A 14,944-nucleotide genomic window follows, 5' to 3' on the forward strand; every position below is an offset into this window, starting at 1 on the left:
TCCCTCCTCCCCAAACTGATGCTCTCTTGTGCCTGGGGGCCTGTAAATGCGTATGGCCATTAGCCCTTGAGGTGTATATCATCCAACCTCCTTGACGTTGCGCCACACGCTTGTTCCTCCTCCCCCTTCTCTCAGACAACAGATAGGCTTGTGTTGAACTTCACTGTCCATACACCTTTAAAACACATCCCACCTTCCTCCTTCCTCACCTCCTATTACTTCTCTCCTCCACCAACTCCCATTTTTTACCTCATTGACATTTCTTTGCCTTCGACTCTCCAGACGTGTTATATCCTCTCTCGCAAAAGAGAAGGGGGTCTAGGGGGGCACAATGTTGTTCATCGGTCAATTGCGCGATGAACAGGTACTGTGTTTAAGTGTTCATGCGTCTTGATGCGTAAGTATTATTTCAGGTTCAAATGGGTCAACTACTTCTTCATTTCCCAAATCCTATTCTGTTCTCTCCTCTCCTCTAAATATTCACCTCATACCTCTTCTGCTCTTGCTCCTGGTCCTGCAACTCCAGCTCATGTACCTCCAACTCCTTTGCCTTCAACATCTTCTTCGACTCTTCACTGCTCACCACTGCTGCTCCACTATTCCAACTGCCCACTACCAACTTTTCTCTCCCAACTAATATACACTTGTCTGTCTCTTCTGTCTGAGCCAAAAGTTAAGTATCATGTGGCAGCTGGGAAGCATAATTGGGTTGGTCAGGGAATCTGTAGGTGGGCGAGTGGGTAAATAACTCAAGTGTGTAGCAGTGACTTCCCTAGTGGATCCACTACTTTGATTTTGCAATTCCTGCATACATGCTCATGGGAAGAGGGCCTGCATTACTTTGCTTTTCTCTGTATTCGCTTGACCGCTGGAAATGTATGTGGTGTGTGTCACCGGCGCCATTGTTTCAAGGGTAGGATTTACAGTCAGCTAAAAAACCACAACACTGTTGGTCTGCTTGCAAAGGCTCTGCAGAATATATACCACACTTCTAAGAGCCTCTTTCAAACAAGCTGTGGGGCTAGTGTGATGAACCCCCTGAGATCCCATTAATGTGCTTTGGGGAGACGAGGGGATTTCCTCCATACCAACCCCGTACTCCCAAACATGTATCGAGCGGTAGGGTCTGGTGCCCTTAGTTGTCCCCAATTACCATTTACTGGTACACTTTTGTTTAAGCAGTTCTGCCTGTAAAATGTTTATTCATTTTACAAATGTGTCTTAATTCTATACAGAAAAATAGTCAGAGCTGGTTTTCTGTATATAATTAACACCCATTCTTGAAAACAATCGTAAATGCTGCCTGCAATGTCCTCTTCCAGGTCTTAGCAACACATCTTCTTCCAGGCTGCATTTACTGCTTATGTCTCTGCCCTGCTTCCCACTTCCACTCTATCTTTTTCACTTTCCTTGAAAGGGTGTCATTTCCCTGCGTACGTAGGCCACAATCCAATCGGAGGGGGGTCCTAACGTTATCCCCAATTACAGATGTTGCCCACTCACTGCCGTTCCTCCTGGAGGCCTGTGCCCTCATCCTCCATGTCACTTATGTTCCCACCCTCACCAGGTTCCTTCGCATCTCGTCCCCCTTCCCGGCCCACTCACTAACCAGAATTACTGTCTCTTCCACACTGTCATAGGTAGAGTAGTAAAGACCCAGTGCAGCTAAGCTAGAGCGGTAAGAACCTGCACTGCTAATGGCAGCACAGAAGGGACAGGTAACATTATCCATGTATTGTCTAGGACCCCAGAAAATGTGCCCCCCACTACTTTGAATGTGAATACCGCAATGTGCAATTCCTCTACCACAACCATGCGATCCATTACCACCAATGCCACCCCTGAACCCCACCTCAAATGTGCCCTCATCAACGCCCGATCCATCAATGCTCACGCCCTAGACATCCACGACCTCATCACCACCCTAGATCTAGATCTTCTAATGGTCACTGAGACCTGGCTACATGAAGCCTCAGGCCCCGCTCCATCCCTCGCTCTCCCACAAGGCTATGCCATCACGAGACAAGATCGCCTGACCACAGGAGGCGGTGTCGCCCTCATAGCCAAAGACTCAATCACCATCAGAAAAGTAGACAAAACTATCAACAACAGTGACTACCTTCAATTGAAACTCACTATCTCACACCACTGCACCATCACCCTACACCTCATCTATCGGCCACCAGGCCCCTTGGGAGACTTTCAGGCCTCCCTCACCCACCTCCTGGCTGACAACCTAAAAAAGTCATCCAAAGCCATTCTCCTCGGTGACATCAACCTAGGCTTAAATGACACCAAAGCCCCTGCTGCCAAATCACTTGACGCAGCTCTAGCCACTCTAGGATTCGCCAACACCATCACAGACCCCACTCATGCCCTAGGCAGATCATTAGACTGGATAGCCCATCACAACTGCCCCCTCACAGTCACAGGCAATACCCCCACCCCGTGGTCCGACCACCACACCATCACCTTCAACATCCCCACCGCCACCCCATCCCTCCTCCCCCAACCCTTACCACCAGCCCTCACAAGAAGTGGCCGCCAACTAACCAAAGAAAGACTCTTACCCTTCCTACAGGGACCTGCCTTTAGACCCCCCTTCTCCAACGACCCAGAAACTCTTGCCAAGAATTACGACTGCTATCTCGGCAGCAATCAATGCTATCGCCCCACTTAAACCGCGCAAAACCAAACCTACCAGCCACACCAATGCTTGGTTCACCCAAGACCTTCTCAAATTGCGCACTGACAAACGAGCAGCATTAGCCCAATGGCAATCATCCCGTGATGATAAAGACAAACTCAACTTCAAATCCCTTGCAAATGATTATAAGAAAGCCATCATAAAAGCCAAAGCCAAATCCTTTGAAGATAGAATCTCTGAGGCCAAATCAAACTCCAAGGAAATGTTCGCCATATTCAGGGAACTTGAGACCCCTACACCCACCCCCCAAAACTTCAAAGATAAAGCATGGTGCAATGACATCCAAACAGCCATGCGAAACAAGATCAGCTCTCTCCAAACCAAAATTCTGAATACCAAACTAGCGCTCCCTACCCCACTACCCCCCCACCAATCCCCCCCTCTCCTCAGCCACAGAGGCCCCCCCCCTACCTTCTCATTCAAAACCATTCAGGAGAAAGACGATCAACATCATGAAAAATATCAAACCATCCAATTGCAAAGGAGACCCCTGCCCCGCCTCCATCATCAAAGACTGCGCAGACACCCTTGCCCCTTTCCTAACCGCCTTCGTCAATGCTTCCTTCATCACGGGGAAAGTCCCCTCATGCCTCAAGGAAGCATGGGTCCGACCTCTCATAAAAAAACCGACACTTGACCCCACCTCCCCGAACAACTACCGCCCCATAACCACAGTCCCATTCCTCCTCAAGATTCTAGACAAGGCAGCCTACCTGCAGGTCCAGCACTTCCTCCAAGAGCATAACCTCCTAGGACTAAGACAATCTGGCTTTAGGCCTAGACACGGGGCAGAAACCGCCCTACTCGACCTCAAAAACCAAATGGATGACGCAAGGGACCAAGGCAAACCTGTCCTGCTCCTCCTCCTCGACCTCTCTGCAGCTTTCGATCTTGTAGATCACGACATCCTTTGCCATCACCTCACCTCCACAGCCAACTTCTCCCAAGAAGCTACCACATGGATCACCTCCTTCCTCCAAGGCACGACCATGCAGGTCTTCTCTGACCTAGCCACTGCGTCACCCACCATCATGCTATGTGGTGTGCCCCAAGGCTCCTGCCTTTCCCCTACCCTATACAACATCTTTACCCGCCCCCTCTTCCTCATCCTCAACGCCATGGGCATCTCATACACCAACTACGCCGACGACACTCAGATCTTTCTCACATTAACAGGTGACTATGACACTGACTGCGCAACTCTCAACAACATATATAACACAATCCAAATGTGGATGGCCATCAACGGCCTTTGCCTTAACTCCGACAAAACTGAGCTCCTACTCGTAGTTCCCCAGACACCCTCAAGAAACTTGACGCCCAGTTTAGTCACTTTATCATTGACTAAATCAGAATTCCAGTACTGGACACAGTAAAAACACTAGGGGTCTATATTGACTCCAACTTGTCCATGACAAGACAAGTAAATGCAATCGCCTCCTCTGCGGCTTACCATGCAAAACTCCTCAACGCAATCAGGCCGTTTCTGTCCAAAGACACTTGCACCAACATAGCCAGAGCCATAACTGGTTCCCGGCTAGACTACTGTAATGTTCTCTTTCTAGGGACCTCTAACAAAAACCTCGAGAAGCTGCAAGTAATCCAGAACAGCGCCCTGCGTGCTGCACAAGGCATTGCCAAGAGAGAACACATCACTGCTGCCAGAAAAGCATCCCACTGGCTCCCCATAAAGGAAAGGATTTTATTCAAAGCGTTAAGCATCACCCACAAATGCATCCACCTCTCAGCCCCAGCGTACCTATCCCAGAGAATCCACCCGGCCGCCTCCACTAGACCTACCAGGACACCCTATGCCAATATGCTCTCCGTACCTAGGGTAAAAAGAGCTAGAGCAGGTGGCGCCAGCTTCCCCTACCTTGCTGCTTTACATTGGAACACCCTGCCCACCTCTCTGCGAGCTGAACCCTCATTAATTGCCTTCCGCAAAGCCATGAAAACTACCTTGTTCACCTAACCAACCCCACATGTTTAAACCTTCATGACTAACATGTATGATGTACTATGGTGTTGATGTATTATGGTGTATGATACTCCTTATCGCTTAACACAGGATCTTGCCTTACTGTAACCCATGGCACAACCTGTACCTGTACCTGTAACTAAGTTCCCCTACAAGTAACAGCGCCACAATGCCCCTGGGCTGCTTGCGCGCTATATAAATGAAATAAATAAATAAAATAAAATTGCTGACACCATTTCAATGAATTCCAATGGATTCAGTCTGTTTTCTTGCAGCACAGGACAGCAGGCAGAATTCCTTTAAGATTCCACCCTCTTTGCCCGCATTAAAATCAATGCAGGTCGAGGTGCACTTGCTTCATGAGTAGGGGTGAATGCAGACGTCACGCACAAATCCCCAGCTCTGTGCAGAAAAAGCATGAAAATACAATAGTTTGTAAATTATGCCTCCATCTGCATCAAATGACCTCCACTGTGAGGTTGATACCAGTGATATCACTACTGCAAAGCAAGGTATTCTGCTAAAAATTGTAAGAGTTAAGCAGTTACAACGGTGGCATCCACGGATTTATAAAAAAAATAAAAGGAAACTAAAAGCAAACATTTTGTATGCTACTCAGTCAAATTAAGTTTATACGGTGTGGATTTGCCCCTGGGGGGCAGATGGGCTCCCTCAAAATGTAGGATTTCTGTGGCAAGGATTTATGTAGATGACCAACCCCGAGTACTAACACTGACCCTGTCCCTTTGTTGGTCACTGCATCTGGGTGCATGAGCAGTCATGAATTTGTGTTATTTAACGAAAATTCTGTTTTCATGGAGCTTTGGTATAAGTGCTAACAGCCCAGCGATAACAGGCGAATCTTCGGAAAGAACAGCAAGAAATACAAATGATTCTCAGCCTGTACTAAGGGAATGAGAGTTCAAAGAAGTTTCAACACAGTCTAAATGGATTTGTGTAAAATCCTACCTTAAAAAAGAATCCACAGCACACCTTTTGGTCCTCGTCTAAACGCTCTCGCTCACTTTCCTCCTCATTTTCCTCAAGTGACACGACATCTAGTGGTTTCAAGTCCGAAAGGGAAACTTCGATTAGATTGGCGTTCTTAGGACTTGAAAAACCAGGGAAACTCCTCCGATCTTTATTCAGTGTCAAGCATACGGTTTCTGTGATGGGTTCAGCTAATACCTCTGAAACAGTGGACACGTAGGGTCTTACCGCCTCTGCTTCGTAGGTTTGCAAATCCTGCTCAAATGCCATTTCTTTTCTTGACTCAACATCCGCTATCTCATCCATACACTGTCCATCTTCTATTGGACTCTCCTTTGATTCAGATTCATGCACAGAACTATCATCTCCAAAATAAACATATGATCGTGTCTGCGTCTGACTTGGAGAAAATCTTCTGAGGCGTGGGAGGCTATCCACAGACTGTGGCGGAGTCAAAGTACGGTTCAAAGGTGACAATTTCAGTTCATTTGGCCTTGGAGTCCTTTGAAGTTTGGGTGGGAAAGATACAGTCTTCCTGTTAGAAATTTGTGGAGATCGGTGAACGGGTCGTGGGGACTCTACTGTAAATGACTGTACTGGGGACACCGATCCCGTGGGCTTCATGGTTGCCTTGAGCTCTCTGATATGTTTCTGAGGAGAGGGCTGTGGGGGGGAGATCACCCAGGACTGCTGTTGCTCCCTCATCTGCATTAAGACATCTTGCTGCAGGGCTAAGCGTTGCATTTCTTGTTGCAACAAATTGAGAGAAGAATTGAGCTTTTCAATGGATTTTGTGTATTCTCCAAGCTCTCCTTCGCTTAATGTTTCTTCAGTCGGGCTTGCCAAGCCCCATTGCTTTTCAGCTTCAACGGCTGTGGTAGGGGACTTTGGCCATTTAATCTGGACACTTTCTCCACTTTCCATAGCATAGCTACTATTTTTCTGGCTGGGTGTTATCTCAGATTCTTTTTCTCCCAATAGTTTCAATCTACTTAAGTCAGATGCATCTTTTTTACTTTGAGGCCCACCTGCTTCTTCCCGAAGAGGTGATATATTGTCGCCTTTCTTTTTCACCACGCTAAGAAATGCTGTTCTCCCCATTTTCTGTCTCTGCCTTGTGAAAGCAGCTTCCACCTTCTTTTTCTGTGCTTCAATGGCTCGCCGCTTTTCCTCCAATTTCATCCTGAGATGGACCATTTCAGAGGGCAGCAGCTGGGTTGTGTCTCTTTCTGGCGGAGGAGTCTCCTCCTCTGGTATTAGACCCCAAGCAACCACATGGGGAATGTTGAGCTCCGATCCCTCTGGAGTAGTTTTCTGAGAGCTGCTTCCGCTGCTTCGTCCATCGACATGGCTCAATTTCCTCAATTTCTGCTCAGCAAAACTGGTCATCTTGACATCGGAGCTTGATGACGCACTGCTGCCTGCCTGCGACTTGACACTTACAGAACTGGGACATGGGCTTAACTGCTCCCTGTGGTAGTTTGCTCGGATTTCATTCTCTTGATGAAACCGGGATGGTTCATCCATGTCTGAGTCCATGCTCACAGTGTAATCTTTCAAAGAGTAATCCTCATCCATAGTCTCTGGAATATCATCTGATGCAATATGTATTCCAGTGTCATCTGTTACAGGACTGAGGCCACCTTTTGTGTCAGCAAGAATGTCAAGACTGCCAGAAGTGAGATCATGGAGGCTTTTGATATTGGAATTGAGGAGGCTTATTTCCGGACTGTGCAGGAAAAATCCATTTGGTATTTCCTCTGTCGGCGTAATGCGGGAATGCTTTTCCGGCTCATGGATTAACTGCAAAGCTTCTTCAATACTTGGCGTTTCGTTTTGATTGTCATCAAATTCGTCAATCACTGCCCTTGCATTTTGCAGAGGTCCATTTGGAAGCCTGTAGGGGCCACTCTCATTTGCGCTTATCGGTTTCGCGTTATGGAAACCACTTTCCATTGCTTCATTGAGAGTTGCTGGGTTCCTCTCTTCGTCAATGCTTTCAGAGTCACTTTGTCCATTTACAGGCTGGAATGAAAGATGTTTACGAATAGGCCTTGGAATGCGATTGATGTTTGAGCTGAGACCTTCATTGCTGATGGATCTCGTCATTGGTCTATGTGGTGTCGATATATGTATAATGTTATCTTTGTCAAAAGAAATGTCAAAAGAAACACCATGGACAGAGGATCTAAACAGAAAAATATAAGAAAACAATGGATTTCTTACAGCAAGATATATGTTGAAGTGCTTACAATTTTACAATTTTGAATACACATTGGGGAAATGTACTTTACTATGCAGACATTTGAATTAGATTATAAAAGAAAATAAGATCAATAGACAGGGTCTAATTGAAAATCACTATTAAATCACCTTTTTTCTTTGGGCCAAGTTCCTACGTATCCATCAACATAAGACATAGAAGTGGACCTTTTAATGGCTCCTAGAAGAAAACAAAAGTAACAATGAGACAAATTATGACAGAGCATTCAAAGATGAACACATTTTAAAAGATGATGCCACAGACTGATATCAAGCCACAGCACGTTGAAACGCAGCTATTTTAGAGTTTACGTAAGCTATAATAGGTGCAGCAAGTAACAGAGGCCTTACAGCTCATTGAAATATTTCTGATGTGGGGATGCTCACTGCTTGCTATGCCAGCGGTCACTCTGCTTTCACCCATATGTATTGTGACAGAGGGCCTCATTACAACACTGGCGGTAGCCGTACTGTTATAAACGGCATGGCTCCCGCCAGAGTTACATTTTTTCCGGCACCCGTGAATGGGCAAGAACCGGGTCATGCCGAGTTAGGCGGACCCGGTACTTACCCATTTTCGGGTGCCGGAATCAAGGGCCTCCTCATCCCATAGGGCTGAATGGGGATGGGGACGTCGGATGCACCGGCACAACTCTGCATGTGCCGGTGCATCTGACGTGCTCTGCTCGCGGGTGCCATTACACTCGCCAGGAAAAACCTGGCGGGTGAAACGGTACTGTACTTCCCAGACCGCCATGCTCGTAATAAGGGCCAGAGTCTTACTAATCGACTACAAACCAACTAAACAGATTGAAGTGAAAATACTTTTATACAAATAATTGGTTTCAGCGCTGGTCGGGATTCTCAGTCTCAATGATAATCTTCAATATTCCCGATTATCAAGATTGCAGTATTTTGTTTTGTATTTAAATTTGTTTATTGATAGAGTAGTTACAGCATTCAACATTATACATTGCTATGAGTGTACACACACTAACACGGTGCATCTATTATTTCTAGGCATTGCATATTTCTCAACATGTTCTGTGGATTGAGGATTTGACATACCAATAATTGTTCTTGTTCAAGTTATAAAATAAAAAGGTCTTTACAACTGTTTACTTCACAGGTGTGGGTGTCGGCTCAAATTTAGTGGTGCGGGTACCTTAACTATATCCATCCAAAGTTCGGAGTTAACTCTTTTTACCCCTGTTTACCTCATAGGGGCAAGTGGCCATCTCAACAACAATGATACAGATCAACATCTCTGTATCTTGTATGGTCCCCTTTGGAGCTCACCTTATGCCCCACAACAAATCAGTCCCTTTGCCTCTCCCTTCACAGGGGGCGCAAGACGGGGTTGTTCATCAGTTAATTCAACATTTGTTCCCAGTGCATACTACTACCCGCATCTGCGTCTGCCAAGGTTTGATCCCTGAGTAACTCCATCTCTGCCATCCCCCAGCGATATATGTCTTTCAGCCACAGTTGAATCGATGGACCCTTTGCCATGAGATTGCAATTCTACGTTTTGCTAGCATAAGTAAAAAGGCTGCCTTTTCCCTTTTGGATTTTGTTTGCTACCTTCCTGGTAGTATCCCCCACAAACACATTTCAGGTGAGCACATATAGTTACTGTTGGCCCGGGTATTAGTCTTACTCACAACCTCTTCCCAAAATGCTCTGATTATCTGGCAATCCCACATCTTATGCCAGAAGCCCGCTGTGGCCTCCTTACATCTCGGACAAGTGTGAGGGTGCTGTGGATTGATCATGTGAAGTCTGGATGGTGTCATATATATACTCTGTGGGTGAAATGATACTGTATGAGTCTGTACCCGGCGTTTCTTGATACCTTACGAGTTTGTTCCCATATCTTTACCCACTGTTCATCAGGTATCTCTCTCCCCATGTCTCGCACCCATTCCGCCTTTACAGCTAGTTATGGGAGTTTCTTCCTGTCCTTAACTTGTTTGTAAAGACTTGGTATCACACCTTGGCTATTGTTAATGTGTAGCATTTGATGCATCAGGGCGTTATTTTCTGGTTCTACCGGAGTAAGACCTCAGTCTTTTTAACAGTAATTCTCTGTTTCCTTCAAATGGAGCTCTGGTCCCCAAATTTCTCTTCTCAGACATCTTCAGATTTTGGGGCTATCTGATTTACTTCACCTTCATAGAGTTGCCAGCACAGTGGTTCTGGGGTCTAGCTCTTAGGACTTGGGCAGAATGGACAACATTATGAGTTTAAGCAGTGATTATAGTTTAAAAATAACATTAGATAAGTCATGGTCAAATTGTCAGGTGGCATTTTCCTGCGTGTTCAGGGGCCTCTAGTGTATTTCTCCATGTTGACCGTTGATAGTTTCACGTAGGCAATTTAATGTAGAAGCCTTGACTCCATGTTTCAGCAGGTAAAGTGTTCCTTTATTTTCACTTACTCAATATGCATTAGGAAGTCTGACACAAGGCTTGGAATGCAATGTTTCTCTTGATCTTTACTTGTATTATGTATGCAGAAAGGTATCTGTGTCCACTATATTCACAGTTCCCATGGGTGCAGTTACCCGTAACGTTAACACGTTTCTGTGTGCCTAATTAATGGCACTACGATTTGGACAGGGCAACAAGCAACCTAGAAATAAGGTGTTTTCTCACAACCACTACAAGCTACCCAACTGACGTCTTTGCCTGTAAGCAGCATGTCAGGAGTTTTCTACTCTGCCTAGTGTTCTTCACTTTTTGCCTGATTGACTTTGAAACATGTGTGGATTGCCCCTGTGAGATTTAGCCTTCTGGTCTTGCTGTCTCCCTTGGTTTCCTGGATTAAGCGATTTGTGAACTACGGCCGACACCAACCTTGTTTTATGGGACTGATTGAGGTTCACCTGGTCTCAGACTGTGGACTGTTAATGTTTTTTGCACTTCTTTTGAGGAACAACTTTTATGTCTTGGCACATTGTGGCTTACGGACTTGTTAAGGTAGAAGGGGGATAGTCCTCCCTATCTATCCAGTCTCGTTTTCTCTTGTTCTTACTTCTTTTGGGTAGTAGGGTAGTTGCTGTTCTGAAAAGATCACCAATCTCTATTTTCTGTTTCCTTCCTTAGCTAAGGAGAGAGCCATCTCACTCTTCCCACCTTTTCGCTCAGCTGTTTGGTGGACATGTTGGTTATAGATACCTTCCACCAAAATGTTAGGAGGAAAGTCTAATGGCCTACCTGAAGGGCCTTGTTGCCTGCCTGAAAGTCCTCATGGACTACTGATCAGCTGATAACCGGCTCAATATGCTTTAGGAGTTTCGGTTCCCCATTCAAGGCTTCAGCATCTCTCTGGAACTTCACATTCTTTTTTTTTAACTTTGGTTTTATTAACATTTTCTTAATGTAACAAACCGGCTCAATGCATTTTCAAAGGGTATACAAGTGACTGGCCCAATGCCCCCCCCGCCACCCCAATACGAGCCCTCCCCCCAAGTAACTTAGTCCCAGTTGAACCCTATTTTTGGGGAGTCGCGTTGAGAGCTCTGTATGTCCGGAGCTCGGGAAAGAGCGTGATCGTTGACTTCATGTATGGCTATATTTCATCCGCCGTCCCCCGGGCCGTGGGCGCCCGTTCCATCCTTGTTTCCTCCCTGTGGATCAGTGGACATCCCATCCCCAGGTCTGCTGCACCCCGTACCAGTTTGCTTGGAATGAGCCTGAATCATTGTTCATCATTGCCGTTAATTTATCCATCAAGAACATATTTTTTACCTTTTGTAGCCAGTCCTCCTTCGAGGGGGTCTCCGGGCTCTTCCATTTCTGGGCCAGGGTCACCCTCCCCGCCCTCAACATTGGTTCCCACATTCTTGGGTACCTGTATGTGTCTGTGTCCTCCGGAGGGAGGTCCAGCAACATAGTCAGAGGGTTCTGGGGGAGTAGGTCCTCAGACTTCAGCGATCCAGCCCCTTATCTTCTCCCAGTATCCCTGTACTTTCGGGCAGTGCCACCACATGTGCCCCCTCGTTCCAGCCTGGTCACATCCCCTTGGGCAGGCGGGGGACACTCCCGGGAACATTTTCGACAACTTTGCGGGATCTCTGTGCCACCCCTGTAAAATCTTGAAGTTGTGTTCCATGTCCGCAGTGAATAAATTCCCATGGAAAGCTATTTTGAATATCCTTGACCAGGCGTCCTCCGAAATCTCCTCCCCAGCCAAATCGTTCCAAAAAGTGCAGAAACCCCTCCTCACCCACAAGTTAACAGTGTTCAGGATTTTATACATCCCTGATACCGCTCCCTTCCCTAGAGGTCGCTGTGTCAAGTAGTTTCTCAAAGGGGGTCAGCTGTCTCTTCAAGTTTTGGCCCCATGATTGGTCGCATAGGATACCCTTCAAGCCGAGGTATTCGAATATAGAGAGTGACCCCTGCCCGAGAGCGTCTCTCAATTCCCCATATGGTAGGAATTCCCCTTCCTTAAACATCTGCCCCGCCCACTCCATTCCCGAATCGGACCAGGACTGTGCGTTGCGGAACCCCCTGCTTCCCAGTTTGAGGGGGTGATCCCAGAGTGATGACATCGGGGACGGCCACGACGTTAGGTGTGCCGTCTGGGGGCCTATCCTCCAAATTGCCCAGAGAACTCCCAATGTTGGGTGGGATTTGAGTCTGTTCGGGATGAAACTGCGTGGGGCCCATAGGAGGTCTCGAACTTTAAGTGGGTGGGCGTCCATGTCTTCCAAGTATGACCAGTATGTACGCATCCCCTCTTTCATGTGTTCCAGGAGGACGCGCAACTGGGCAGCGCGGTAGTAAAGTTGGAAGTCTGGCAGCCCAAGCCCTCCCTCCTCCCTTGGTAAGGTCAGGACGGCCTTTCCAGTCCTCGGGGTCCTGCCCTGCCAAATAAACTCACGCACCGCGTTCTGAAGGACCCTGAAGGTTTGGTCGGGGACGCTAGTTGGGAGAGCTGTAAAGAGATACAGTAAACGCGGGAGTATATTCATCTTCACTGCCGTCCTGCGGCCGTACCAGGAAAGAATCATTGAGCCCCATCTCCTTAGATCGGAGGTGACCCCCTCCATAACGGGGTCGTAATTGGTAGGGGCGAGATTGGGTAGGTCCCTGGTGAGGAGGACACCCAGGTATCGGATAGAGACCTTCCCCACTGTTATCGCTTCTAGCCTGTCCAAGGAGTCTAAGCCCAGGTCCCGAGTTCTCATGGGGAGCAGGACTGATTTAGATGCGTTAATCTTTAGCCCCGAGAAGTGCCCAAATGTGGCCATCAGGGACAGGAGGGGGGGAGCGAGGATCCCGGGTCCACCAGGTAAGCCAAAATATCATCGCGAACAGGGAAAGCTTGAATTCTACTTCGCCTCTCCTAATCCCCTTGATGTCTGGGTGTGCTCTGACTGCTATGGCCAGGGGTTCCATTGTGAGGACATAAATTAAAGGGGATAGTGGACATCCCTGCCTTGTTCCCTGCGAAAGGGGGAACGGACCTGACAACCTGCCATTCACTTGAACCCTAGCCTTCGGGGCCCTGTATTGCGCAGCCACCCAATCCCTGATGTGTGTCCCAAAGCCCATTTTCTGGAATGTGAGTCCATGAATCTCCATTCAACCCTGTCGAACGCCTTCTCCGAGTCCAGGGACAGGACACTCGCGTCTATGTCCGACACCTGGGCATAGTGAAACAAATCTATGGTTTTACGGATGTTGTCTGACCCCTGTCTTCCCCTTATAAACCCCACTTGGTCTCCGTGGACCAATTTCGGCAGGATCTCCTCCATCCGCCTCCCAATTACTTTAGCTAGGATCTTTACGTCAATATTCAACAAAGATATTGAGCAGTAAGAGGAACACTCCGAGGGGTCCCTGCCGTCCTTGGGGAGCACCACAATAATTGCCTCCATCATGGAGTCCGGGAGAGACCCTCCCTCCAACACCGCATTAAACACCTTTACCAAAGGTGGGGCAAGGGTCGAACAAAACCTTTTATAGAATAAGACTGTATAGCCATCCTCGCCCGGGGAAGTGCTCACCTTCATTCTACTGATCACGCGTTCCAGCTCATCCTCGGTCACCGGACCATCCAACCCCTCCGCCATCTCCCTGGTCAGGGCTGGGATCTGTATAGAGTTCAGGAACCCCTCGATCTCCACCTCATCCCCACTATATTCTGATGAGTATAGGTTTTCATAGTATCGGCGGAAGGCCTCTCCAATGTGGGGTATGTCATAGCCCACCTCCCCCGTCTCGTTCTTTACTGCTTTCACCATTCTGCTTCTCTGTACCTCCCTCAGTTTCCAGGCCAGAATCCTGTCCGCCCTATCCCCTTTTCATAATACTTTTGCTTAATCAGTTGAAGACTTCTCTCTATTTTGTGAAGGAGGAGATCTTTCAACTGGAGCCTATAGTCGTCCAGGGCGGCTACCTGATCGCGGTCTAAGGGTTCCCTGGGAGGTCCCCCGGCTGGAGTTGGGTGATTTTCTCCCTCAGATACCTCTCCTGGGCTTGCCTTTCCCTTTTTTTCTAGGTTCCCATTTTGATCAGAACTCCCCATAGGGTTGCCTTGAAAGCGTCCCATAGGGTGTGCGAACCTACCTCCCCGTTATCATTGAGCTCAAAGAATTCCGTAATGGCGTCGAGTACCTCCTGTGCTAGGACCTCATCCTTCAGCAGGGAGTTGTTACACTTCCATCTTCCCCTGCGATTGCTTAGACCTCCCCTTGCTATGGTGACTCGGACCAGGTCGTGGTCGGACCAGGGGACGGGGTCAACCTTGTGGCCAGTGATGAATGAGTACAGGGTCTCGTCCACCAAGATGTAGTCTATCCTGGAAAATGACGTGTGGATGGCTGAGTAATATGTGAAAGAGGGGGCATCCGTTCTAGGGGTCGGGACCGTGTCCACCAGGCCCAATTCTGAGTTGACCCTTTGGAAGTTTTGTGCCATGGTCTCGTCTGCCGCCCTGGAGGGGCCAGCTCGTTTCCTGTCCCGGGTTGGGTCCAGGACCATGTTGAAGTC

General features: G+C 47.7%; 1 protein-coding gene across 4 annotated transcripts in view; it reads right to left on the minus strand.

Moving 5' to 3' along the window:
* The window catches only part of CAMSAP2 (calmodulin regulated spectrin associated protein family member 2), an 820,267-nt gene that overhangs the window by 130,212 nt on the left and 675,111 nt on the right, over positions 1–14,944 (minus strand). For all 4 annotated transcript variants that reach the window (XM_069641228.1, XM_069641227.1, XM_069641226.1 and 1 more), the window contains 2 exons: positions 8,052–8,121; positions 5,658–7,866 (listed from right to left, as the gene is read on the minus strand). In XM_069641228.1, coding sequence (XP_069497329.1) covers positions 5,658–7,866; positions 8,052–8,121 — 2,279 coding nt within the window. The remainder of the gene's footprint in view (positions 1–5,657; positions 7,867–8,051; positions 8,122–14,944) is intronic.

The sequence above is a fragment of the Ambystoma mexicanum genome, chromosome 1q (assembly GCF_040938575.1).
Source record: "Ambystoma mexicanum isolate Mex_15411 chromosome 1q, UKY_AmexF1_1, whole genome shotgun sequence".
Taxonomy (NCBI): domain Eukaryota; kingdom Metazoa; phylum Chordata; class Amphibia; order Caudata; family Ambystomatidae; genus Ambystoma; species Ambystoma mexicanum.